This window comes from Neofelis nebulosa, chromosome 8 (assembly GCF_028018385.1).
Source record: "Neofelis nebulosa isolate mNeoNeb1 chromosome 8, mNeoNeb1.pri, whole genome shotgun sequence".
In the NCBI taxonomy this organism is placed as follows: Eukaryota; Metazoa; Chordata; class Mammalia; order Carnivora; family Felidae; genus Neofelis; species Neofelis nebulosa.
The window spans coordinates 106,325,892-106,353,522 of NC_080789.1; the positions used below are offsets into that span (position 1 = coordinate 106,325,892).

At 36.1% G+C, this 27,631-nt stretch overlaps 1 protein-coding gene across 13 annotated transcripts in view; it reads left to right on the forward strand.

The window, feature by feature from the left end:
• ERC1 (ELKS/RAB6-interacting/CAST family member 1) overlaps positions 1-27,631 on the forward strand; it is a 515,043-nt gene that overhangs the window by 180,648 nt on the left and 306,764 nt on the right. For 10 of the 13 annotated variants that reach the window (XM_058744143.1, XM_058744141.1, XM_058744150.1 and 7 more), the window contains 2 exons: positions 5,956-6,149; positions 25,399-25,410. In XM_058744143.1, the coding sequence (XP_058600126.1) occupies positions 5,956-6,149; positions 25,399-25,410 (206 nt within the window). The remainder of the gene's footprint in view (positions 1-5,955; positions 6,150-25,398; positions 25,411-27,631) is intronic. The other 3 variants (XM_058744146.1, XM_058744147.1, XM_058744149.1) reach the window with 1 other exon arrangement.

Here is a 27,631-nt window from a genome sequence, read left to right on the forward strand (position 1 = left end):
GAGCCGTGAGATCATGACCTGAGCCAAAGTCGGACATTTAACCGACTGAGCCACCCAGGTGCCCTTAATATATTTCTTTTTTTCCTTTTGGTATTCCAATTATCTATATGTTTCACCTTTGAAATTACTCTGTAGTTCCTGGATGTTCTCCACTGGTTGTTAATTTATTTATTTCATTTTTAAAAATCTTTTTGTTTTGGGAAGTTTCTATTGACTTGTCTTTATGCTTACGGATTCTTTCTTCAGCCAAATCCAGCCTACTAATGAGTCCATCAAAGGCATTAATTTCTCTTACAGGTTTTTTATACCTAGAATTTCCTTTTGACTCTTAAAGTGTTCACCTCTCTGATTATATCACCCATTTGTTCTTGAATATTGTCTCTTTTCCCATTAGGGACCTTAACTTTTCATCAGTTGTCTTAAATTCCCTGTCTGATTAATTCCAACATTTCTGTCAAATATGTGAGTCTGATTTTGATGCTTACTGTATCTCTTCAGACTGTGTCTTTTCTTGTCTTTTATCACACCTTGTAATTTTTTTGTTGAAAGCCAGATATGTTGTATCAGGTAGCAGAAACTGAGGTAAATAGGCTTATGTGTGAGGTTTTAATCTGGCTAGAAGCTGAGCTGTATTTAATATTTGCTGTAGCTGTAGGTGTCAGAGGCTTCAGTTTCCTCTAAGTGTCCTTGTCTCTGTTGACTTTGTGCTTCTGTCTTCAGAGAGTCTGCATCTTGTAGCTCTTTCAGCTGTTACCCTTTGTTATCATACGAGAACCCTATTGTTGTGGTGGTAAGATGTGGGAAAAGATAAACTTTCTATAATCTGATGATTAAGTCTTGGTCTTTTATGAGTCTCTGTCCCTCGCTGTGACCTTCACTAAGGTTTTCCCCCTCAGCTAAAGGGGGCTAGAATGGGAGGAATGCCCATCTGCCAGGTGGGATAAAACTCTGTTAAAATCTTTGCTCCTGGAGAGTCTGCCTTTGGGTAGAGTATGCTTTGGGCATTTATTACCCCTCCACACCCTTACCAGAACCACAAGGGGATTTTTGCGAGCTCTTCACTGTGAGAACTTGGTGAGGTTCCTGGGGGTAAAGACTGTGAAAGAGTGTGGGTCTGCCCTGAAACTGCAGCTTCTAGGGCTTTCTCACTCTCATGCTTGTCCACACTCAGCCTCTAGTATTTCCTCAAAGTTACCAATTGAAGTGTTTCTGCCAGCAGCTTTGCTCCGGGTAAGTAGATCCCAACTGTGACCCCCTGGATTTGCCTGTGTCTCTTGATTTTGGAGTTGTAGTTTGCCCTTTGCCCTCAGTTCTCTGATAGGTCCAAGAAAAGTAACTCATATTCAGTTTTTTAGTTTTTTCTTATTTTAAGAATGGTAGTGGTGACTTCCAAGTGTTTTACATGTTGGAGCTGAATTTATAGCAGTTTTCCATATAGAACAGACTTACTCATTCTTGTTTTATGAAGATATATATGTGAGTTTCGCCATTTAGAATAACATCTAAAATAAACCTGCAATAAAAATACAATTATTGCCTATATTTGGGAATCAGATTTAGTTTTATTAATTAATACATAAATATTTATGAAATCAGTAGGTTACCTCTCCCAGGGGATTTGAGAGTATATCACAGAAGTCTGAGTTAACAGTATACATGTCTTATGTAGATTTTTTAGTTCTACTAGATGTCAGATGAACTTGAATGTTTTATATATTGTCAGTGTTTCTAAAGTCATTAATTTACGTTGGAAATTACTTCTCAAGAAAGGAAAAAAAGACAATTTTGACTTTAAAATATGTCTTAGAGTAAATGAGTATTTCCAATGTACGATTGAGATAAGAGTTAGGCAATAAAATGTAAGACTCAGAACAATTTTTATCTCATTCTCGTAATAAATACTTCCCTTGCACATTTTAAAAGCAGAGCAGTGAAATAGAGAGAGACAAATACCACATGATATCACTTACATGTGGAATGTAAAAACAAAAACAAAAACCTGAACCCATAGATACAGAGAACAGATTGGTGGTTGCCGGGGGTGGGAAGTGGTGGTGTATAGGTGAAATGGGGAAGGGATTCAAAAGGTAAAAACCTACAGTTACAAAATAAATAAGTCCTGAAGATGTAATGTGCAACATGGTGACTGTAGTTAATAATACTTTTTTGTATATTTGAAAGTTGTTGAGAGCAAGTAGATCTTAAAAGTTCTCATCACAAGAAGAAAATTATTTGTAAGTTTGTGGTAATAGATGTTAATTAGGTACATTGTGACCATTTCACAATACGCTGTACATAGTCAAATCATTGCAGTGTATGCCTGAAACTAATATGTCAATTTGATCTAAAATAAATAGAACCAAATATTGTCATATAAATATTTTTTTTAATTTGCTACAGTTTTAATTCTTCTTAGTAGCTTATTAGGCCTAGGATTTTGTTATCTTTGTCTTTTGTGTTAATGTTTTGTTGTTGTTTTATAGCTTACTAGTAGGTTTATTTTTATTTTTTTACATAGATACAGCTTATTTTATTTTTTGGTTGTGGGAACTTTTTTAAATGTTTGTTTATTTTTGAGAGAGAGTGTGCATGAGTGCTCTCAAAAGGGGGAGGGGCAGAGAAAGAGAGGACAGAGGATCTGAAGCTGGTTCTATGCTGACAGCAGGGAGCCTGATGTGGGGGTCAAACTCATGAACCGTGAGATCACAACCTGAGCTGAAGTTGGACACTTAACCGACTGAGCCACCTAGGCACCCCGGTTGTGGAAACTTTTAAAATCTATTTTCTGAAGGGTGCTTGGGTGGCTCAGTTGGTTAAGTGTCTGACTTTGGCTCAGGTCATGATCTTATGGTTCATGGGTTCAAGCCCCACGTGGGACTCTGTGCAGACAGCTCAGAGCCTGGAGCCTGCTTTGGATTCCATGTCTCCTTCTCTCTCTCTCTGCTCCACTTCCATTCATGCTCTGGAACAGAATAGAAAATTCAGAAATGAACCCACATTTATTTGTAGGTTGATATGAAGTGATATTTGGCACATTTTCTTGCTAAAAACCGTAAGTGACATAAGGTTGGAGTTCTAACTTATATTTATTCATAAGGCTCTGATTATTATTGAAATTTTCAAAGAAATTTCTCTATTTTGTTTGTAGTAGAAGGGAACTAATCTTGAGATAATGATAAATTCAAGACATTTTTTACTTCTAGCTTAGGAATTTATATCCTAGATAGGAATTTGGGTATTTTATGTCTTCAGCATGAGATAATGACCTTAAAATTATTAAGAACAGTCTTGAAATTCAACTTCTGAATTATCAGAATTGTAAAAAGTGCTAACTTCTTTTTTTTTTTCTCCTCTGGGAAGAAATCTCTCTTCCTAGGGAATTTTTTTATTGTTAATTTTTTAAATTATATTTTTTAACCTTTTACTTTTTTTTCTCTTGCTTGTTCTATTCTTATACCATTTCATTCTACCTTTTTCTCTTCTTTTCTTCCTGACTCTTCTTCCTTTTCGGTCCTGAAAATAGTTTTAAGCCACCCATTCAGACCAGTAAGTGACATGACAGAGTAGTGCCATAAAGCCTAGGTAGATGTTTTTTTCTGTATTTTGTATGAGAGGTTTTTTTACTACTCTAAAAAAAAAGTGAATGCACAAGACCTTCTCCCTTCCTCAAGTAGGAATTCTATAGACTTTCTAAAATGACTCCTTTCTAAAGCATAGAAAGTATAGATTTGGAGTGAATACAAAGTGGAAAAGTTTCTGAGATCAAAATCCCTCCCCCCCCCCCCCCCCCGCCCTGCTTTGAGATGTGTTTGCATTTCTGCTGCTTTTGCCTAGTTTTCTTTTTTTGTTTTTTTTGGTTTTTTTTGTTTATTTTTGAGACAAGAGAGACCTAGCATGAGTGGGGGAGGGGCAGAGAGAGGGAGACACAGAATCCGAAGCAGGCTCCAGGCTCTGAGCTGTCAGCACAGAGCCTGACAGGGGGCTCGAACTTGTCAACAATGAGATCATGACCTAAGCCCAAGTCGGACGCTCAACTGACTGAGCCACTCAGGTGTCCCCATTGCCTTGTTTTATTCTTAATGATTAATTGATTCGGAGTTGCCTCTCTTTCCTCCTTTCTTTTCATTTTATTTATTTGTTTATTTATAAATGCTTATTTATTTTGAGAGAGAGCACAGTGTGAACAGGGGACGGGGAGAGAGGGAGAGAGAGAATCCCAAGCAAGCTCTGTGCTGTCAGTGCCGAGCCCCACAAGGGGCTCATTCCCACAAACCGTGAGATCATGACCTGAGCTGAAATCAAGAGCTAGATACCTAACCAACTGAGCCACCCAGGCGCCCTACCTATCTTTATGCTAGATTTTGTCTTGTGGCTTTTAACACCACTAGTTTAAGGTAGAATTTTGCTAACACATTAAAATACATCTTCCAGTGAACATTTTTGGTTTTTTTTAGTGTTTGTTTATTTTTGAGAAAGAACGCAAGCAAGGGAGGAGCAGAGAGTGACAGAGACAGAATCTGAAGCATGTTCCAAGGCTCCAAGCTGTCAGCACAGAGCCCGACATGGGGTTCAAACTCATGAACGGTGAGATCATGACCTGAGCCAAAGTCGGACACTTAACTGACTGAGCCACCCAAGTACTCCAGTGGACTCTTTTTTAAAGGCCACTGTTAGTAACTGGATTTTTAAAACTGGTTACACCTGAAACAAAAATTATTGCAGGATTTTAATCTTAGAAGTACAGCTTTTGCTTTGACAAAGCATTTAGCCCAATTTGTGGAAACATTTCTCAAGTTAGTTTTCAGAACTTTCCACATTATTTCTTAACAACATATATTTACTCCTTTAGTATTTTTTCAAACCTTTTTAAAGAACTGAGTATATTCTATTGTCTGTTAAATAAGGGAAAATGAAACATCTTCACCATGACCTTTTCATTAAATACATTATACATATTCAGAAGGAAAATTGAAGACTTGATAATTAGTTTTTAATTATTGAAATTGCTTTGCATTCCAAAATGCATTGGAGTTACTAGTTGGCATTTGCAACAGGATTCTGAATAAAAATTTTCTTCTTGGTTCTGAAGGTGATCGTTGACTTCTAACTTTGCTTGTTCCATGTTACTTTGTAAAACCCTGAATTCTTGCCTTAGGAAGGTACCTATGTGTGGATAGCCATTTTCTTAACCTAACTTCATTTTCATGGAAGTATTTCATCTGCAGAATCTATGTGATTCTGTATGCTCTATGTGATTCATACATGTTTGATAAAGCAGTATATAGGAAAAGGGAAGGAAAGTAAGGGTCAAGTGCGAATTTGATCTCAGCATTGGCAGTGGTTATAGTAACATCAGCAGTGGATCTCTGGTGATGCCTTTTTGAGAGATTGGAGAGATTATCTTGGAGAGGTCAATAGTAGTCTAATGCCTTGTTTGTATCACTAGACTCAGAAAAATCTCTTGTCTTATGATGACTTTTGGCCTAATAAATATTCAGAGATGTACAGTAGTACATATAAACCCAAACCTGTTTGAAATTCATGATAATTATTTCTCAACTTATTACTAATATTTTATTTATATAATATTTAAGCAGAGAAAAACTTTATAAATTGAAGATGAGCTATTAGATATTTGATAATACTATGTTTAAATTGGAATGTAGGGGTGCCTGGGTGGCTCAGTCAGTTAAGTGTCTGACTCTGGCTCAGGTCATGACCTCCCAGTTCATGAGTTTGAGACCCCGTGTTGGGCTCTGTGCTGACAACTCAGAGCCTGGAGCCTGCTTCAGATTCTGTGTCTCCCTCTCCCTCTGCCCCTCCCCGGCTCACGCTCTGTCTCTGAAAAATAAACATTAAAAAAATAAATAATTTGAAATGTAGATAGTGCTTTGGAACTGTAGTGTTCACTGCCACTATATGTGAATCATGGAATTTGAACACTTTTCTTTGTAGGCACATGAGGCAACATTGGAAGCCAGAGCCAGTCCAGAGATGAATGACCGAATACAGCAATTGGAGAGAGAGACTGCCAGGTACAAAGATGAATCTAGCAAGGCCCAGGCAGAAGTTGACCGCCTCTTGGAAATCTTGAAAGAAGTGGAAAATGAGAAGAATGACAAAGATAAGAAGATTGCAGAGTTGGAAAGGTAAGGAAAGGGAAGCTGAATGGTGGACTCTCTATGTTAGAAATATTAAAGTATGTTTTTAAAACTGTATACTTTTGGGGGTGTACTTTTTCAGTGTATCTGCCTCTTGGAATTTAGGTTCTTGAGTGCTTATGTTATTTTTTTATTCTACTTTTTATTATAAGTCATTGTAAATTCATTGCTGCAACATCTAAAAGGTGACATAGGATGGAAATATATTAGGAAGCTCTGGACATCAACATCATTAATTGGAAAGTGAGGAAGTATTCATTGATTGAGAAATTGAGTTTTCTACTGGCTAATCAGTAGAGTACAAATAGCTACTTGCTTTTTAATTACTTTATCTACATAGTAAAGTAGATGAATTCTTTAAAATGAGCTGTGCTTATAGATCTAGCTAGACAGCTCTTTTATTTCTCCCTCTAATTAGAGTGTTTTATATTAAAGATTAAGTATTTGTTTTTTGACCTCTTCTTTTACAGCATGTATTTAACATAAATTTACACGTACATAGAAGCAGTTCTTCTAGTAAAACTTCATTAACCACCCATGTTCTTTTAAATAGTCAGGGATGACAGTGACAGAGTGAAGTCACTAACCTCTGTAGCTTCTTGGAGCTGATTTCTAGGAATATTTTATTTTCATGTTCTTGAAGGTTGGGAAATCTGAGACAACTTTCATAAATTGTATTAAGTTTAAAATTTATGGGTGACTGGTAGACTTAATACTCCCCTAGAATTAATTTTTCTCCTATTCTGTACCCATAGAATTTTGAGTTTCAAGAAACCAAAACAATAAAGTTTAATCCTCACAATTTTTCTTCACTATACTGAAAGTGTTAATAACATAGCTGGTTGCATACTCGCTAGATTCCTTTTACTTTGATATTAATTCTATTTGTATTTCTGGTTCTGGATAAGATGAATGGATAGAATTCTTCAGGTCAGAATTAAGAAATTACTAGAGTCTCAAGATGAGATTATGTGCCTTTTTTCATGTTTGCACTGCACTTTTCCCCCCACCAGCCCAGGACACACACACATTTACATACTCACATGGATACATGCCTCCCTGCTCTGTGTTGGCCTGAAATCAGCAGCAGTACTGCATAGGTTTTAAAATACAATACTTTTGATGGATTAGTGACTTCCCACTAAATATTTTAGTATTTCAGAAAAGAAATTCCTTGATAAAGTTTCATTTTTCAGTTTGTTTTCTTGTATTAGATATCTACATTGAAATGATTGCTTGTTATTTCAGACAGCTTGCTTGGAGAAACTTTGATTCATTTTTGGATCTAATGCTGATTTTTGGAGATGGGTGTGACTTGAAAGAGAGTAAGAAATAGGATTAAATTTATATTTCAGACTCAAAGCACAACAAATAGCTTTCATTATCCACTGTATTTCTCACATTTTGAGAAATTTGTGAATGATCTGTGCTTTCCACAGAATGTAACTTAAAAGGTTGAAAAGCACTACACAGTTTTATCCTCTCGCCAGGTAGCACTGTAATTTTGTTTTAGGATTTGACACAAAGTTTCTTGGCTACCAAAAAAAGGAAGTTTTTAAAACTCACTTTTTGTTACTGGCTTTATAATTTCTTGTTCAGTAATACAGTTTAAGATTTGAATAATAGTCAAAGAGAGTCAGGATTATATTATTTATGCCTTTTGTTCCCATATTTAGTACTGAGATGCATGTGTGTGGCTGCTGTGTTTCTTACTAACCATTTGCTTCTTGTGTTGCCATTCCACTATTTCCTATATGTGGGTGTCTGTCTCCCCATAATTTATCATTTGAATTTCTTCACATTTCTTTTGATTTGTCTTATCATGGTCCTAATCCATTGGGATTTTGGTCTCTGTGTGTTTTTTATGTGTGTTCCCTCTTGGCCATGCTGTTTCTCAGAAAGCCAGTCTCCCGCAATTTGTACCTTCCACGCCAGGTTTCTGTCCCTGCACCGTCAGGGGGGTTTGTTTGGGACTTCCTGGGAAAGTGAGTGTTATGTAAGGCTACAGTTCTGTAATAAACTGAATTGCTACTGCTGCTTTTGCTACTGCTGAGGCTTGCTGGGAATTTTGCTTGATCAGAATTAAAGAACAGCCAGTATAGGTCAGTTGAACTGTACCTCTTGGGACATTGTTTTGAGGATAAAGTATGTGTTCTCTGTGGTAAGATTCAGATATTATTGATTATGATTGTCTTAGCCCATCTTGTATGTGGTTGTTCCAATGCAGACATGCCCTTTAAGTAGTGGCCCCTTAATGTGATGGTAGTTCCACACATAATTCAGGATATAGAATTCATTTCTAAAGGGTGTTCAGCAACCTTCTAAATGCAAAAAAAAAAAAAAAAGTGGACTGTTATGATCATTGAACTAGAGAAAATTCTTAGTGTTCTTTGCAAATTTCCTACTATTTATGTAAAGATCTCCAGTGTTAAAAGGTTTAGATTAAATCATAAAGAATTCCTAGGCCTTTTCTTTGTGACCTAGATAAAAATGAATAGTCCCCTACATTGCTCTTGTAGAACAATAGTAGCTCCTGTAGAGGATGATTCAGTGTTGTACCACTGTTGTTCTGTTGACCTACTGCAGTTTTTAAAAGGATTATGTAAGGCCACCCATATATTTGCACATACAAAATACCTTCCCAATTAAGTGTGAGAGATACTACTTCTAAATTAATATTCTAAACTGTGGTGTATATAAATTGGGAGTTCAACCAGAGGCAGAACTAGTAGGGTATATCTATATATCTGTATATCTCTATATATCATTTATACAAGGAGATTTAAAAGATTTATTGCAAGGAGTTATTTTGCATGATTGTGTGGGACTTGGCAAAGGAAGTCTGAAATCTGGATGGCAAGGTGACAGGAAGAGAACATCAGCATCAAGATAGAAATCCCATGGCATGGGCAAAAATTCAGCCAAGTCCACAGGTAGAATTTTTTTTTTCTCTCTTAGGAAAACCTCAGCCCTGTTTTTAGGAGCCTTCCAAAGGATTCAGTTATGCCTATTCATTATCTGGGATAATCTCCTTTGCTTAAATGGATTAGAAGATTGATTGATTCATTGATTATTATTATTTTTAGAAGATGAATTGTAACTTTCATAGCAACATCTAAATTAGTGTTTGGTTAAGTAACTAAGCACTTTAGGCTAGCCAAGTTGACATTTAAAAAAGTTTTCACCTAGTGATTTTGGATAGCCTTTATAGCTCAATTTAAGGGAGAAAAAAACATAATTAAAAAGCCCTAGAGCTTTATCTGTCCTTATGTAAGTAGATCAATTTAGATTAGCCTTAGAAACCCTGATTGTAATTGAGAATTTCTTTTCTAAAGTGATTATATTAGAGTTTATATTTAGATTTATAATGGAGAGGCTTATCTTGGCATAATGTTTAAAATATTGAGAGAAGAGTAATTGTAGAGTGATAGAACTCTGATTTAATATCTTTTCAGATTTCTGGTTTACTATCTTTTCAGACTTCTGCAATAATTGTTTAAATTTTTTTTTTAATTAAAGAAATTGTTTTTATTGAGGTCTAGTTGGCATATGACATTATATTAATTTCAGGTATACAACATAATGATTCAATATTTGTATAGATTGCAAAATAATCACAATAACTGTGGTTAACATCTGCAAAAAGTCAGAGTTTTTTTTTCATGTAATGAGAACTTTTAGGGTCTATTCTCTTAGCAGCTTTCAAATACACCCTACAGTATTGTTAACTATACTCATGTACATGACATCCCCAGAAAGTTTATACCTTTTGAAAATCTTCACCCATCCTCAACCCATAACTCTGGCAACCACTTATCTGTTCTCTGTATCTATGAATTAGTTTTTCTTTGTGTGTGTATATATTTTAATTGAAGTAGAGTTGACATACAATATTATATTAGTTTCAGGTAGACAACATAATGATTTGATCTTTATATATACATTATGAAATGCTCACCACAATAAGTGTAGTTACTGTCTGTCACCAAAGTTATCATAATATTACTGACTGTATTCTCTATGCTGTGCTTTTCATCCCCATGACTTAATTCTTTTATGCTGGAAGTTTGTACCTCTTTTTCACTTTTACCTATTTCTCCCATTCCTCCTCCCCCCATCCCTCCCCCTGCTTCTAACAACCACCAGTTTGTTCTCTTATTTATGTGTCTGTTTCTTTTTTTGTTTGTTTTGTTTTTGGTATTTGTTTTGTTTTTTTGTTATGGTATTTGTCTTTTTCTGTTTGACTTATTTCACTTAGCATAGTACCATCTAGGTCTATCCAGTTGTCCCAAATGGCAAGATTTCATTCTTTTTTATGAATGAGTGATATTCCATTATAAATATATATACAACATCATATTCATCCATCTATTGATGGACACTTAGGTTGTTCCCATATCGTTGCTACTGTAAATAATGCATCAGCAAACATAGGGGTGCATATATCTTTCTGAATTTTTTTTTTTGCTTTCTTTGGGTGAATACCCAGAAATGGATATCTTATGGTATTTCTATTTTTAATTTTTTTGAGCAACCTTCATACTGTTTTCCTTGGTGGCTGCACCAGTTTACATTCCCACCAGTAGTGCACTAGGGTTCTCTTTTCTCCATGTCTTCACCAACACTTGTTATATCTTGTCTTTCTTGATACTAGCCATTATGACTGATGGGAGGTTATATCTCACTGTGGTTTTGATTTGCATTTCCTGGATGATTCATGGTATTAAGCATCTTTTGTCAGTTGGCCATCTTTGTGTCTTCTTTGGAAACATGTCTATTCCATCCTCTGCCCATTTTGTAATCATTTTTTTTTTTAACGTTTATTTATTTTTGAGAGACAGAGCACAAGCGGGGGAGGGGCAGACAGAGAGAGGGAGACACAGAATCCGAAGCATTTTCCAGGCTCTGAGCTGTTAGCACAGAGCCCAACGCGGGGCTCAAACTCACCAACTGCGAGATCATGACCTGAGCTGAAGTCGGAGGCTTAACTGACTGAGCCACCCAGGTGCCCCTTTAATCATTTTGTTGTTGTTGTTGAGTTGTATGAATTTTTTATATGTTTTGGATAGTAACCCCTTATCAGATATATCTTTTGCATGTATCTTCTCCTATTCAGTAGGTTGCCTTTCATTTTGTTGATGGTTTCCTTTGCTGTGCAAAAGCTGTTTGATTTGATATAGTCCCAATAGTATATTTTTGTTTTTGTTTTTGTTTTCCTTACTTGAGGAGAAATATCCAGAAAAAAAAAAATACTGCTAAAACTGATGTCAGAATACTTATGGTTTATATTTTCTTTTAGGAATTTTATGGTTTCAGGTCAGACCATTAGGTTTTTAATCCATTTTGAGTTTTGTTTTTTTTTTTTAATATGGCGAAAGAAAGTGGTTTTACTCTTTTTTGTGTAGCTCTTTAGTGTTCTCAACATCATTTACTGAAGAGACTGTCTTTTCCCTATTTGCATTCTTGCCTCCTTTGTTGTAGATTGTACAAGTGTGGGTTTATTTCATGGATCTTTATCTTGTTTCATTGACCTGTGTGTCTGTTTTTGTTCCTGTGCCATACTGGTTTGATTACTGTAGCTTTGAAGTAGAGTTTAAAATCTGGGATTGTGATACCTCTCTATTTCTTTTTCAAGATTGCTTTTGCTATTGAGGGTCTTTTGTGGCTTCATACAAATTTTAGGATTATTCTAGTTTTGTGCAAAATATATTGGTATTTTGATAGGGATTGCATTGAATATAGATTGCTTTGGATAGCACGGACATTTTAACAATATTAATTCTTTCAGCCGTGAGCATATTATATCTTTTCATTTGTTTCTGCCATCTTCAGTTCAGTAATATTCCTGAACTCACTTTAGGAGTATTTCTGAAACTAGACTTATGTTTTGTGAGAGAGTATATTTTCATAAATTTTAAGCTATTTTGGGGTTTTACTCTGGGTGGCTCAGTTGGTTAAGCATCCAACTCTTCTTGATCTCAGCTCAGGTCATGATCTCATGGTTCATGAGTTCAAGCCCTGTGTCAGGCTCTGAGCTAACAGCTTTGGATTCTGTCTCTCCCTCTCTCTGCCCCTTCCTCGTTTACACACTCTCTCTCGAAATAAACTTAAAAAAATTAGAAAAAGTTTAAGCTATTTTGAAACAAGATTTTCTGTAATTTAACACCCAAAGATTTCAAACTGTTACAGTTATTTACAAACTTATTTCCTCCTCTTTTTCTTTTAAAAATGTTTCTATAGTAGAAGCAACCATTTTGAAAAGATTTAAAGTTTTGAGAAGTTAAACAAGCATTGGAAGTGTTAAGACAGACACAGGTTAGGGACCTTGACCAAGGTTGAGCTGTCTTTATCTACCGAATACTTTATGAATCAAAAATTAACTTCCTCACTGTTTTACTTAGTGCCTCAAATCAGGGGTGATTAAATTGTTATGACAGTTTTGGTTCTTTTAAATAAGGCAGTACTTCAAGGATACCAGTTAAAGCAGTTATAAATTATTCTACTATGCTGATGTCTTCAGATATGTGCACACAGCTCTCAGTCCTTTGTTACCTTCATTTTAGTCCTCTCTTTCTTTGTCTCTTCTCTTCCTTCATCCCCACCTGAATGCCTGGAACAGACCTTGTCCCTTCACTTTTGGAAAGGGCATTATACAAGAGATTTTTGCCCTCAATCAGACAACTACTTTAAAGAGTGATAGATTTTGACCTTAAGCAATTTTTTTTAACGTGTCTTTCTTTCTTTTCTTTTTCTTTCTTTCTTTCTTTCTTTCTTTCTTTCTTTCTTTCTTTCTTTCTTTCTTTCTTTCTGTTTTAGAAATTGTTTTTTATTTAGCAAAATACTTCTTAAATTGATAATCTCAAATTAGAGAAGAATATATTTAGCCACTTTCAAAATTATGTATACAAACTTTTATTTGTCTGCTTAATTTGGTTTTACTAAATGCTCACTCTAACAAAATTATGTGGAAAATAAAACAAACAATGCCTGAGAGCAATTTAGTATGAGTCTGTAACTTTGGTGGCATGTTCTTTGGGAATTTCTCTTTTTTTAAAATTTAATTTTTTTAATTTACAACCCAGTTAGCATATAGTGCAACAATGATTTCAGGAGTAGATTCCTTAATGCTCCATCCCCATTTAGCCCATCCCCCCTCCCACAACCCCTCCAGTAACCCTCTGTTTATTCTCCGTGTTTAAGAGTCTCTTATGTTTTGTCTCCCTCCCTGTTTTTCTATTATTTTTGCATCCCTTCCCTTATGTTCATCTGTTTTGTATCTGAAAGTCTTCATATGAGTGAAGTTGTATATTTGTCCCTCTCTGACTAATTTCACTTATCATAATGCCCTCTAGTTCCATCCACGTAGTTGCAAATGGCAAGGTTTCATTCTTTTTGAATGCCGAGTAATACTCCATTTTGTGTGTGTGTGTGTGTGTGTGTACCACATCTTCTTTATCCATTTATCCATCAATGGACATTTGAGCTCTTTCCATACTTTGGCTATTGTTGATAGTGCTGCTATAAACATTGGGGTGCATGTGTCCCTTTGAAACAACACACCTGTATCCCATGGATAAACTGCTAGTAGTGCAATTGCTGGGTCATAGGGTAGTTCTATTTTTAATTTTTTGAGGAACCTCCATACTGTTTTCCAGAGTGGCTGCACCAGTGTGCATTCTCAACAGCAGTGCAAAGGAGATCCTGTCCCCATCATCTATTATTGCCTGAGTTGTTAATGTTAGCCATTCTGACAGGTGTGAGGTGGTATCTCATTGTGGTTTTGATTTGTATTTCTGTGATGTTGAGCATTTTTTCATGTGTCAGTTGGCCATCTGGACACTTCTTTGGAGAAGTGTCTATGCATGTCTTTTGCCCATTTCTTCACTGGATTATTTGATTTTTGGGTGTTGAGTTTGATAAGTTCTCTATAGATTTTGGATACTAACCTTTTATCTGATATGTCATGTGCAGATATCTTCTCCCATTCTGCTGGTTGCCTTTTAGTTTTGCCAATTGTTTCCTTCATTGTGCAGAAGGTTTTTATTTTGATGAGGTCCCTGTAGTTCATTTTTGCTTTTGTTTCCTTTGCCTCCGGAGACGTGTTGAGTAGGAAGTTGCTGTGGCCAAGATCAAAGAGATTTTTGCCTGCTTTCTCCATGAGGATTTTGATGGCTTCCTGTCTTACATTTAGGTGTTTCATCCATTTTGAGTTTGTTTTTGTGTATGGTGTAAGAAAGTGGTCCAGGTTCATTTTTCTGCATGTCGCTGTCCAGTTTTCCCAGCACCACTTGCTGAAGAGACTGTCTTTATCCCATTGGATATTCCTTCCTTCTTTGTCAAAGATTAGTAGGTCATATGTTTGTGGGTCCGTTTCTGGGTTCTCTATTCTGTTCCATTGATATGAGTATCTGTTTTTGTGCCAGTACCATACTGTCTTGATGATTACAGCTTTGTAATACACCTTGAAGTCTGGGATTGTGATGTCTCTTGCTTTGGTTTTCTTTTTCAAGATTGCTTTGGCTGTTTGGGGCCTTTTCTAGTTCCATACAAATTTTAGGATTGTTTATTCTAGCTCTGTGAAGAATGCTGGTGTTTTTTTTAATAGGTCTTTCATATATGGCTTTTATGATCTCGAGGTATGTTCCTTCTATCCCTACTTTCTTGAGTGTTTTTATCAAGAAAGGATGCTGTAATTTGTCAAATGCTTTCTCTGCATCTGTTGAGAGGATCACGTGGTTCTTGTCCTTTCTTTTATTGATGTGATGCATCACATTGATTGTTTTGTGGATATTGAACCAGCCCTGCATCCTAGGTATAAATCCCGCTTGGTCTTGGTGAATAATTTTTTTAATGTATTTTTGGAGCTTGTTGAGGATTTTTGCATCCATGAGGTATCCATGAGGATATCTTGTTGAGGATTTTTGCATCCATGTTCATCAGGAAAATTGGTCTATAGTTGTCCTTTTTAGTGGGGCCCTGTCTGGTTTTGGAATCAAGGTAATGCTAGCTTCATAGAAAGAGTTTGGAAGTTTTCCTTCCATTTCTATTTTTTGGAACAGCTTGAAGAGAATAGGTGTTAACTCTTCTTTAAATATTTGGTAGAATTCCCCTGGAAAACCATCTGGCCGTGGACTCTTGGTTTTTGGGAGATTTTTGTTTACTAATTCGATTTCTTTCCTGGTTACGGGTCTGTTCAAATTTTCTATTTCTTCCTGTTTCAATTTTGGTAGTTTTTGTTTCTAAGAATTTGTCCATTTCTTCCAGATTGCCCATTTTATTGGCATATAATTGCTCATAATATTCTCTTATTATTGTTTGTATTTCTGTTGCTTTTGATCTCTCCTCTTTCATTCTTGATTTTATTTATTTGGGTCCTTTCCTTTTTTTTCTTTCTTTTTTTTTTTTTTTTGGATCAAAGTGGCTAGTGGTTTATCAATTTTTGTTAATTCTTTCAAAGAACCAGCTTCTGATTTCATTGATCTTTTCTATTATTATTATTTTTTTTAGTTTTGATAGCTTTGATTTCTGCTGTAATCTTTATTATTTCCCAGATTGTGCTGCTTTTGGGTTTTATTTGCTATTCTTTTTCTAGCTCTTTAAGGTGTAAGGTTAGGTTGTGTATCCAAGACCTTTCTTCCTTCTTTAGGAAGGCCTGGATTGCTATATACTTCCTTCTTATGACTGCCTTTGCTGTGTCCCAGAGGTTTTGGGCTGTGGTGTTACCATTTTCATTGACTTCCATGTACTTTTTAATTTCCTCTTTAACTTCTTGGTCAGCCCATTCATTCTTTAGTAGGATGTTCTTTAGCCTCCAAGTATTTATTATCTTTCCAAATTTTTTCTTGTGGTTGATTTCAAATTTCACAGCATTGTGGTCTGAAAATATGCATGGTATTGTCTTGATCTTTTTGTACTTGTTGAATGCTGATTTGTGTCCCAGTATGTGATCTATTCTGGAGAATGTTTCATGTTCACTGGAGAAGAATGCTGCTTTAGGATGAAATGTTCTGAATATATCTGTTAAGTCCATCTGTTCCGGTGTGTCATTCAAAGCCATTGTTTCCCTGTAGATTTTCTGTTTAGATGATCTGTTCATTGCTGTAAGGTGTTGAAGTTCCCTACTATTATGGTATTATCAATGAGTTTCTTTATGTTTGTGATTAATTGGTTTATATATTTGGGTGCCTCCACATTTGCAGCACAAATGTTTACAATTGTTAGGTCTTCTTGATGGATAGATCCCTTAATTATGATATAATGCCCTTCTTCATCTCTTGTTACCGTCTTTATTTTAAAGTCTAGCTTGTCTGATATAAGTATGGCTACTCCACCTTTCTTTTGTTGACCATTAACATGACAGATGATTCTCCATCCTCTTACTTTCAATCTGAAGGTGTCTTTAGGTCTCAAGTGGGTTGCTTGTAAACAGCATATAGATGGATCTTGTTTTCTTATCCATTTTGTTATCCTATGTCTTTTGATTGGAGCATTTAGTCCATTGATGTTTAGAGCAAGTACTGAAACATATGAATTTATTGCCATTATGTTTCTTGTAGAGTTGGAGTTTTTGGCGGTGTTCTCTGGTCCTTTCTAGTCTTTGCTGTTGCTTTGATTTTTTTTTTTTTTTTTTTTTTTTTTTTTTTTGCCTTTTCTCCCCTCAGAGAGGAGTCCTTAAAATTTCTTGCAGGGCTGGTTTAGTGGTCACAAACTTCTTTAATTTTTGTTGGGAAACTTTTAATCTCTCCTATTTTGAATGACAGCTTTGCTGGATAAAGAATTCTTGGCTGCATATTTTTCTGATTCAGCACATTGAATATATCTTGCCACTCCTTTCTGGCCTGTGAAGATTCTGTGGATAGGTCTGCTGCAAACCTTACCTGTCTTCCCTTGTATGTTAAGGACTGTTTTTCCCTTGCTGCTTTCATGATTCTTTCCTTGCCTGAGTATTTTGTGAATTTGACTACGATATGCCTTGTTGATGGTCAGGTTTTTTTTAATCTAATGGGAGTCCTCTGTGCTTCCTGGATTTTGATGTCTGTGTCTTTCTTTCCCCAGGTTAGGAACGTTTTCTGCTGTGATTTGCTCATATAACCCTTCTATCACTTTTTCTCTCTCTTCATCTTCTGGGACCCCTATGATTCTGATGTTCTTCCTTTTTAAAGAGTCACTGATTTCTGTAATTCTTAAATTGTGCTCTTTTGCCTCAGTCTCCCTCTTTTTTTCTGCTTCATTATTCTCCATAATTTTGTCCTTTATATCACTGATTTGCTGTTCTGCCTCATCCATCCTTGCTGCTGTGGCATCCATTCAAGATTGCAGCTCAGTTATAGCATTTTTTTATTTCATCCTGACTAGCTTTTACTTCTTTTATCTCCACAGAGAGGGATTCTAATCTATTTTCGACCCCATCTAGTATTTTTATTATTGTGATTCTAAATTCTGGTTCAGTCATCTTCCTTGTATCCATCTTCCTTGTATCCTTAAGTCCCTGGCTGTCCTTTTTTCCTGCTCTTTCTTTTGGGGTGAATTCCTTCATTTCATCATTTTGACGGGAGAAAAGGAATTAATAAGGTAAAAAAAAATTAAAATTAAAAAATTAAAAACAACACACATACACACACACACACACACACACACACACACACACACACACATCAAATAAATGATGCTAGATCCTAGGTGTGTTTTGGTTTCGTTGTTGAAAAGGAGCTTGATAGATTAGAGAAAAAAGGTAAAAAAAAGGAAAAAAGGAAAACCTTTGAAAATTTGAAAAAATGAATACAATGAAATAGAATAAAATGAAATGATGGAAGTAAAATGGAATTTGAAAATTTACAAAAAGTATAAAACGTAGTAGAAAAAATTAACGAAAAATATTTTTAATAAAAATTGAAAATAAAAACAACCTTTTTCTCTTTCTGTATTCAAGAAAAAGAAAAGAATTGAAAAAGAGGGACAAAAAAAGAAAATTGAATAGATGGACGAGCGAACAGACTGAAATACAATTGAATTTACTTTGTTTTCCCCTAGAAGACAAACTGTAAAGCAATTTATAGTCCATAAACTAAGCAGGCGGAGAGACTTGTGATGTTCCTGAAGTGCCAGGTTGGCCCAGTTGGGCCAGGCTTAGTGTAATGGCTCCGTTCTCCACTAGATGGCACTGCTTAGCTTACTGGGGTGGATTGTTGTGGTGCTTGTTGGTGTGTATGTGCATTCATGGGAGGGGTGAAAAATGTCACCCAGCTACCCAGTCTCTAGTATTGGAACTCTGTTTTCCCGGGTCAGCAATCATGCACTCGTCCTTTGTCTTTGGCTTCTGTCCACACCTGCTTTTACACTGTTGGTGATCAAGCTGTCAGGTTGCCAGGTGGCACCTCCCTCCTGAGTTTTATCTCACATTCAGCTGTGTTTCCTAACCCCTCACTTCTGAGGGACTGTGGCTTTGTCCCCCTCAGACCTTCTGGGGGAGGGTCTCACCAAGCAATGTCTGGGTGCCGGTCACACCCAGGAATATTCACAGGACTGTGCTGGTGCTGATGCCCAGAGACTGTGGTTGGGTGTCAGCCCGCCCCAGAACATGTTCACGTGATCGTGTAGCAGCAGCGTTTCAGGGATTATGGAAAATCTCAACACACATCTGGCACCAGGCTTCACCCTTAATGACCTTGTTCCAGCACCAGTGAATGTGGTTGTTCTCTGGGGTCTGCTGGCACCTTTGCCTGTGGGTGGGCCACACTGCCTCTACCAAATGTCCTTCCAGCAGGGGAACTGCCTCTCCCCATGTGGCCCAAGGAGCCCCAGACCTCAGTCTCTTGGGGATTTGCCCTTCCTACCAGAGCACCTCCAGGTATCAAGCTGCGGAGTTTCAGACTCTGTGCCCGCCCCCCCCCAACCCCCGTTTATAGAGTCTTAGTGGAATTTAAACCCTCTCCTTTCTCCTTTCTCCCTTTTTAGTTCAGTCCCTGTGGCTGTTTCCACTTTCCACTTTCTCTCCGGCTGCTTTTGGAGGGGGTGCTTTTCCGGTACTCTCCCCCTGTCTCTGTCCTCTCTCCGCAAGCAAAAACAGCTCCCTGCCCTCCGTGGCTTCGTCTCTCCTCTAGTTCACCTCTCTGTGCTGCGTACCTGCTGAGTTCTGTGGTTCAGGTTGTGTAGATTATTGTGTTAATCCTCAAATCAGTTTTCTAGGTGTGCAGGATGGTTTAGTGTTGATCTGGCTGTATTTCATGGACGCAAGATGCAAAAACAACTTCCATGCCGTTCCTCCATCTTGGCTCCTCCCAGCTTTAACGTGTATTAATTTTTGAGAGAGAGAGAGAGAGAGAGAGAGAGAGAGAGAGAGAGAGAGAGCGTGTGTGTGTGTGCATGCTAGCAGGGAAGGGGCAGAGAGAGAGGGAGTGTGTGCATGTGTGTGCATGCTGGCAGGGAAGGGGCAGAAAGAGAGAGAGACAGAGAGAGAGAGAGACAGAGGTTTCTGACAGCACAGAGTCTGCTGCGGGGCTTGAACTCATGAACTGTGAGATCATGACCTGAGCCAAAGTTGTATGCTTAATCAACTGAGCCACCCAGGTGCCCCCAAAACAAATTTTTATTGTGACAGAAATGGCCTTATTTCCTTTGAAATGTGGGCATTACTCTTACCTCATTTGTATTCAATGATCAGTTCTTTTTCTTTACTTTAGTAAAAACATTAAGAAGCAAACTGGCATATATTGTGGGTGGAGAATTCCTGTAGGAACTCTGCAAGCCTTATAGGTCTTCTTTTGGTATGTGTCAGGTAGATCTTATTTTTCTAAGAAAGATGTCCCAAAAATTTTAATGTAATTTGTTTAATAGTTGCATTTGTTAATTTTTGCTGCCCCTTCTGTCTCATGACTGTTTTGTTTTTGGAAAGGTACCTTGTCCCTCCCTCCCTTCCTTCTTCTCTTCTCTTTCTCCTTCCTCCTCCCCCCTCCTCTCTGTGTTCAACTTTTTATTAATGAGCTTACCTTCTAGAAGGGGAAGACAGAGACAACTAGATGATTCAGAGGCTATTCACTTGATGATCTTGCTGAGGCCAAAGGCTTTTCCCATGTGCTGGGATGCTGTCTTTAGAGGACAGGTACTTTGGAACTAGCATGTGGGTTGCTTTTTGCCAGGTGCCAACAGGTGTCAGTCACATGTCTGACTGTTAGCCCTTCTGTCAGTCTAGACTCATTAAAGAGATACTTCTGGCCCCAGAAGACTAAGACTCCCAACAAAGAGCAGCTGTTGTCTTTTCCTTTGTGATGATGCTAGCACAGGTATCTTTCCATGGCTTATGTAGTAGCTGGAAATTTCAGTGATAAGGTTTCAGTTTGAGGTTTGGTTGAACTGTCCTGTGAAGTAATACTCAACATACTCAGTTAAATTAAAAAAATTTTTTTTTTTACAGAGAGAGAGAGAGACAGAGCATGAGTGTGGGAGGGGCAGAGAGAGAGAGAGACACAGAATGTGAAGCAGTCTCCAGGCTTTGAACTGTCAGCTCGAACTCATGGACCACGAGATTATGACCTGAGCCAAAGTTGCACCCTCAATTGATTGAGCCATGCACATGCTCCCCAACTTACTCAGTTAATATGTACCCTCGGATATAGGATTATCATAGACAAGGGACTTCTTGTTGAACTTTGTACTCTTAAGTGTGGTCTTTTAATTTTTAAGATCAATATTGAATGATAATGGCTGAGAGGTTGTTTGGTGTGAAGACCAGTAGATAATTTTGGATCCTGGACTTTTAATTTCAGACCCTAGAACTCTATGTAGGTAGAGACATGAAACAGAGAAAGCCAGGATACTACTACTGCTACTGTTCTAAGAAAGCAAGAGAATCAGAGACAAGTTTTGTTATTCATTCATTCATTCTTTCATTCATTCATGTATACACACACACACACACACACACACACACACACACACATAAGTAATTATAATGGAGGAAACTTCATTTTTTTACTTTTTTTTTTTTTTTTGAGAGAGAGCGAATGAGAGAGCGTGAGAGCACTTGGGAGAGGGGCAAAGGGAGGAGGAGAGAGAAAATCTTAAGCAGCTTCCATCCCCAGTGTGGAGCCTGACACAGGTGCAATCCCACAAACGTGAGATCATGACCTGAGCTGAAATCAAGATGCTTAGCCGAGTGAGCCACCCAGAGGCTTCTAGTTTCCTTTACTTTTTGATGGTTAATTGTATTTTCTTTGGTAACCATCTTTTTTTAGACCTCATCTAGAACTACTAGTTTTAGGCTTTTGCATCATGACTAAGCTTAAATTTTATGGGCTAGCAAGAAAACCTAAACTACATATATAATGTTATTTCCAAGGGAATTAAATTCTGATTCATTAACAATTGGCTTTATTTAAAAAGTGGAATATGATCTAGTCAAACATTCGGAGTTACTTTAACTGATTTTGTCCCCCTATCCCTGATTTTGTGTTCTCACTTTGCTCAGAATTTAGGCTCAAGGTAATCAGCCCCTGAATTAGCTGTCTGAGCTGCTAAAGTAGTAACTCAGTCTCATTTTGGTAACCGAGGTAAATCTGCACTTCGGTAGATTAAGGTCAATGTACTGAGCTGAGCTTGAACAGAAAGAATGGGGTTGTTTTCCTATCCTTCCAAGAGTGAGATATAATCTGGGGTGTTATTTGCATGTGTGTATGTGTAAGAGAAAGAACTTTTCTGGTAGTATTTGGAGAAATTAGGGAAGGTAGTTGCTAGGCTTAAATCTCATGGCTCAAGGATTTGGCCTTTTGAGTTTTTGATTTGATTTTAAAGATTACTAGTGTCTGAAATTTTATGTTATGAAAATGGAGTTGTTTTTATTTTTTATAAATATTCTAAAATATGTTGACAAATGTGAACTAGTTTACAGGATGATTATTTTCAATTTTTGGTTTGGTAGTCTTAGTAGAATTATTTCATTTTTCAGAAAAAATGGACCTCAAAATTAGATGAGTCCATTTTTGTTTACTGCTTTTATTCTTTTCTCTTTGACTAAAATGTTCTCTTTTCATATTCTTTTGTGGGAATCTGACCCCTTTTAACTGTTATCTTTTTGGAAAAGAAAGCCAGGTATACTGACCTCTCTGAGGTAGTAGTTTCTCTTTCCTTTATGTGTGCCACTCTTATAGTGTCTATCATGTTTTCCTGTGACTATACATTATTGAGGGTCTAATCAATATATATGTTAATACTTAAAGACAGAGCTCCTTTCTCATTTCACTATCTGATCATCCCACATTTCTTCCCTTTTTAATCTATCACCTGTATATTCAGACCATTCATCAAACAGATGGATGTTTTTGTCCCTTATCACTTGTTAGTTATATTGCAAATATTATTTTATTCATTTTTTTCTGTATGTTTGTGATGTGTTTACAATTGTGCATATACTTTTCCTTCTGTAAGAATATAAGTAAATTCATATCTATAAAATATATTTATATAATTTAGTATAATCCAGGGGATTATTTTTTGGTCTGTATGTTACACAGAAAAATAGATAACCTCCTTCCTCTTTTTTCATAATGAAATACCAACTATAACTTTCATTTTTTACATTTTAACCTCTCTGAATCTGAGATACATGTATAAATAATGGCATGGCATAATTTAATTGGTATAATTTTTTCTTTCTGAGTGATACATAAAGTAATGGGACATCTTCTGTCTTTGTTGAATTGATACTGAAGATGCATGCAAAGAGGAAATAAAATTGTTTCAGAGAACGTGGGAGTGAAAGAAAGTATTTCCAAATTTACTTTCCTTTGTACCCCATTTTAAATGTGTGTACAGCCAAATGAATACATTTACTATCATAATTATATATTTGACTGTTTTACCTACTTCCTTTTTATTTATGTAGGTCAACCTAAAAATGTTTTGGACCTCATCTTTGGAAAAATGTACTTTGTGTTTCTGATTGTTTTATATTGGTATCATAGTATATTTAGGCATCTACACAATATACTCTAACAACGATTACCCACATATTTAGTCTTCATATTTGTAAAATTTTTTTGGTAAAGAAATGCTAAATTGATACTCAGTTTAATGTCTTCAGAGATCTTATGTATAGAAATTAATATTAAGCTATATATAGCTTTGGCATAAACTAGCATATGATTCATGAGGAAAATGGTTCCTTAGGGAAGAATTTCCTTACTTTTAAATTCATGGTTATGTACCTTTGACCCATGAAGTTCAGTGTCAGAGCATATGGTCTTCCTGTAGTTTGAACAGAAGAGAAATGACTACTGCTGCTTTGGGGGTTGTGTGTTCTTGCTTGAGGGAGAATGGACTGTTTAAAAAAAAAAAAAAAAAGGAAAACGGGAAAGAAAGATACTAAGAATATTGTAACTGTAGATGACTGGTTCTTTATCTGATCCTGCTTGCTTCAGCTTGCTTTCTGAGGAAGCTGCTTGTTTCTTTCTTCTTTATCCTTGATGAATTTCACTGATTTCATCTAAAAGAAGAATAAATTACACAGCGTTACATAGTTCTATTATGTCATCTTCCCAAAGTTTCTTGTGGGCACAGCACCTCATCATTGGTTACTACAATCTTGATAGGAATTTTTGTTTAGTAGTTACCTTAAGTTTTTACTTAAAAGTACAAATATTAGAATTATATACAATTATTCTATATGCACATTTTTCCTTCAAAATTAATTTTCCTAGAGCTATATAGTTTGATGCCAAAAGGAACTATGTATGACTCATGAACAATAAAATGGGTAAGAAGTTGCTTATTGTTGAAAAGACTAAGCTTAATTTTTTCCCCCATGGATTTACCCGAGTCTTATTTAAAGCCTTGCAACTATAGGAAATTTCACTTAATGTCATTGTTAATGTAAAATTATTCTAATTTATTGTGTCATAACCAACAAAATAGAAAAGGTAATTGGAAACAATCATTTAGAGAATGGTCTATTTTTTTTTTTTTTTGCCTTTGAACATTATCTGCATTCTCTACTGTTTTATATATGCCAAAGATCCATGGATTTGTTTTATACATTTCCTTTAGGAATCTGTAAGTCTCACAGAACATGTCAATATGCCCAGGGAGATGTCAGCAGACTACATTTTTATCCTGGATCTGCCACTTACCCACTGTGTGATTGTGAGGAAGTCATTTTTATTCTCTGTTTTTCATTTCTCTTTATCTCACATAATGGGAATAATAAATCTTGTCATGCTTACCTTTCACCATTTTCATAGTGACTTTTAAAATCCCTGGTTTTAAGTATTGAAACATTAGAAAACAAAGTACAAATTGAAATGGTGCTTGCATTCAAGAAATAAACCTTTTGTTTTAGATTCTTAATAAGTAAAATTTAGATCCTGAAGACAATCTGGATGGCACTGGCCATTCGATGTCTGAGTGTTTGGAGGATAAGACTAACTTCAGTGAAATTGATTAATTTTTAAAAAGGGAAAACTGCCTGTTATTATAAAAAAGCAATAACGAACCACCAGGGCTACATGCTGTATAGCAATATTAAGCATGGCAACTTCGCATCTCTAACTGCTGAGCAGCATTAGAAACAGATTGATATTTATAAAGCTGTGTATTCTTGTTCATTATTGCTTTTAGATTGCACCATTTGAGGTGGGTTTAGGTAGATTCAGAATGAGAAAATAATTAAGTTCTAATTAGGAAAAAATTGTTACTGTTTTCACATTTGGGACCAATTCACTTCCACTAGTGAAATAAACTAGAATTCTGTATTCTACAGAATGAAATTATTGATTTTTTTATGCTTTTGTTATGGATAACCTGGATCCAAGAAATGGAGTGGGGTGGGTAAAGGAGTAGTCAGTTATAAGGTGGATATGTATAAAATTAAGATGATTTAAGTTGTGAGATCACACTTTGCTACTTAAATGAAAAGGGGAGCTGCTGACCTTCTCTTCTTTTTCTTCGTGTTTTTTTCCCCTGCTCCAAGAAATGGTAAATTTTAGACTAAATTTTTTCTTTGAAACTTACATTAAGGTACAATGGTGTAATCTAATATGAAAACACACTTGTTGAGCATTACAAATTTGAAATTACTAATTTTTAATGCCTGTGCAGGATGTGTGTTATACCTTTCCCTCCTCTAATCCTGTGCTTTATGTTTTGTCTGTGTCTATGAATAACATTATTTCCTGAATATTGTCCTTATTAATAATTCTTTCTAACTTTCTCTTTCACATTTTCTTCCTGGATTTGCTGTTTTCTTCAGTCTCACTTCAAGGTCAGTATGCTTGTACTAAAACAATGTTAGTATACCATGCTCTTATCTTTATCTTGAACTCTAATAAAGAACTGAAATGACAGCACTTACTACTGCAGGAAAGACATGTCTAGAAATGTAGTTATGAGTGCATAAGATATAGATGAAGAGTAGATTCAAAGTTCTGTGCTTCAAAAGATAGTCAGAAATCAAGAATCGGACTGAGCATGTTTTGACTGAGAGCAAAATGAAGATGAAAGGAGCCACCAGGGGAATGAGAAGAAAAATGGTTTTAATGTAATTAAAATTTCATCAGAGACATAAAATGTAGCGTGAATATTGGAGAGAAAGTGCTGTAGTCTGTGGGTTTTTAGAAGAAACTTGAAATTATTTTATATACACAAACTTATACACCCTTTAAATTTGGTTTTGTTTTGTGATTCTGCTGAATGGTAGAATAAATGAGAATATAAACAGCCACCCCTAGTTCTGTTTATATGTGCCAGAGGCACTGTGGTAGACCTTTACATATTTTATTTCCATTGATCTTCCCAACAAGTATGTAGAGAGATTGATTATTTCCACTCTTTAGGTGAATAACACAAGGGCCGACCAAGCCCATTAAGTAATTTGTCCATCTTTATTATGAAGAGAAGTTAACAGCACAGATTATCATTCTGATGAGGAACTAAGATTAGGGAACATGATTTCTGTAGGCTCAACCAGTGAATAAATAATGGAATTTATATTTGAAGCCAAATCTCATTTTGGCCTCAGGGCTTTATGTATTCTGTGCTCTCTACCATAGGAATTAAGAGTGTGAGCTATAGAGCCCTAGATAACTTGAATTTTTTTAGGTTTCTCATCTGTAGTTTTTTTCATCTGTAAATTTGGGATAATTATCTAAAGGGTTGTTGTAAACATTGAATGAGTTCATATGAACAGCGCTTAGAAGATACAGGGTAAACAATCAATATATAGAGCTATTATGATTACTCCTTTTTGCATTTTTTTGTGGAGTCCTGTTTGATCCAGGATATGATAGCATGATGTGATATATTTCAGGTTCTTTAAAACACTATACTGTTCCTTATTGACTCATACCACTGTTAATAGAAAGTGCAAAGTAGGATCCCTATGCAAAGTTATATATGTGTAGAAAATGAGAAAACATCATATTTCTTCTGTAATGATAGTTTTGTTAAGACTCCACTTATCTTTTCAGGCGCTAAATTTCTGTTATAGGTAAAATATGTGTTGAAGCTTTTTAGGAAAAAGATTCTCTTTCCCATTTCTACTCCCTGGTATTTCTTCTCAGTGTTTAAATTGATGACCTAAATGATATTTCTGAAAAAGTTCCCTCCTTACCTTTGACTCATTTAAGAATAAAGTAATTTGTATGGGTTGTAAATACATTAAAAAAACAAACCCTTCTTTCATAATTATTTATACTGATATAATTAAAAAAATTTTTAATGCTTATTTATTTTTGAGACACACACATACACACACGCACATGCACACACACACACACACACACACACACACACACACACACAGAGTGGAGTGGGGGAGGGGCAGAGAGAGAGGGAGACACAGAATCCAAAGCAGACTCCAGGTTCTGCGCTGTCAGCACAGACCCCCACACAGGGCTTGAACCTACCAACCGTGAGATCACACTGAGCCGAAGTTGGACGCTTAACCAACTGAACCACCCCAATATTGATCTGACTTTGTCAGTCAGATTTACACTATCCTCTTCCTTCTCTATTAACAGGGGACCACCTCTCCTTTGCCAAGTAAATAGACCTTTACGGTATCCACAGTTTTGAGTTTATATTTTCACTGATATGGACCTTCTTTTTGTTTCTGTGGAACTAATGGCCCAGCTCTTTTCAAAGGCTAAATTTTCCTTTTCTCTTTTACTTCCTTCTTATCAGTTTTTAAACTCTTGCCCCATAGGTTAAGTTCTCCTTCTCTTTATTTCCATTCTGTTCCTCTCCACAGTTTCTCCCAAACATAAAACAGGTACTAGTTTCCCCTCATCCTTAAAAAGAAATGTAAATAATCCTTGTCAGTATTTTTCCTTGGCCTTAGTTCAGTACACCATCTTAATTTTACATTTTACCTTTTTATTCTGTTGACTTGCACAGTTTTTGAAAGAATCATTTATGCTTGCTGCCTCCACTTCCACACTTCCATTTATTTTTCAAATGTAATTTGGATTCTTCTCTCACTGCTG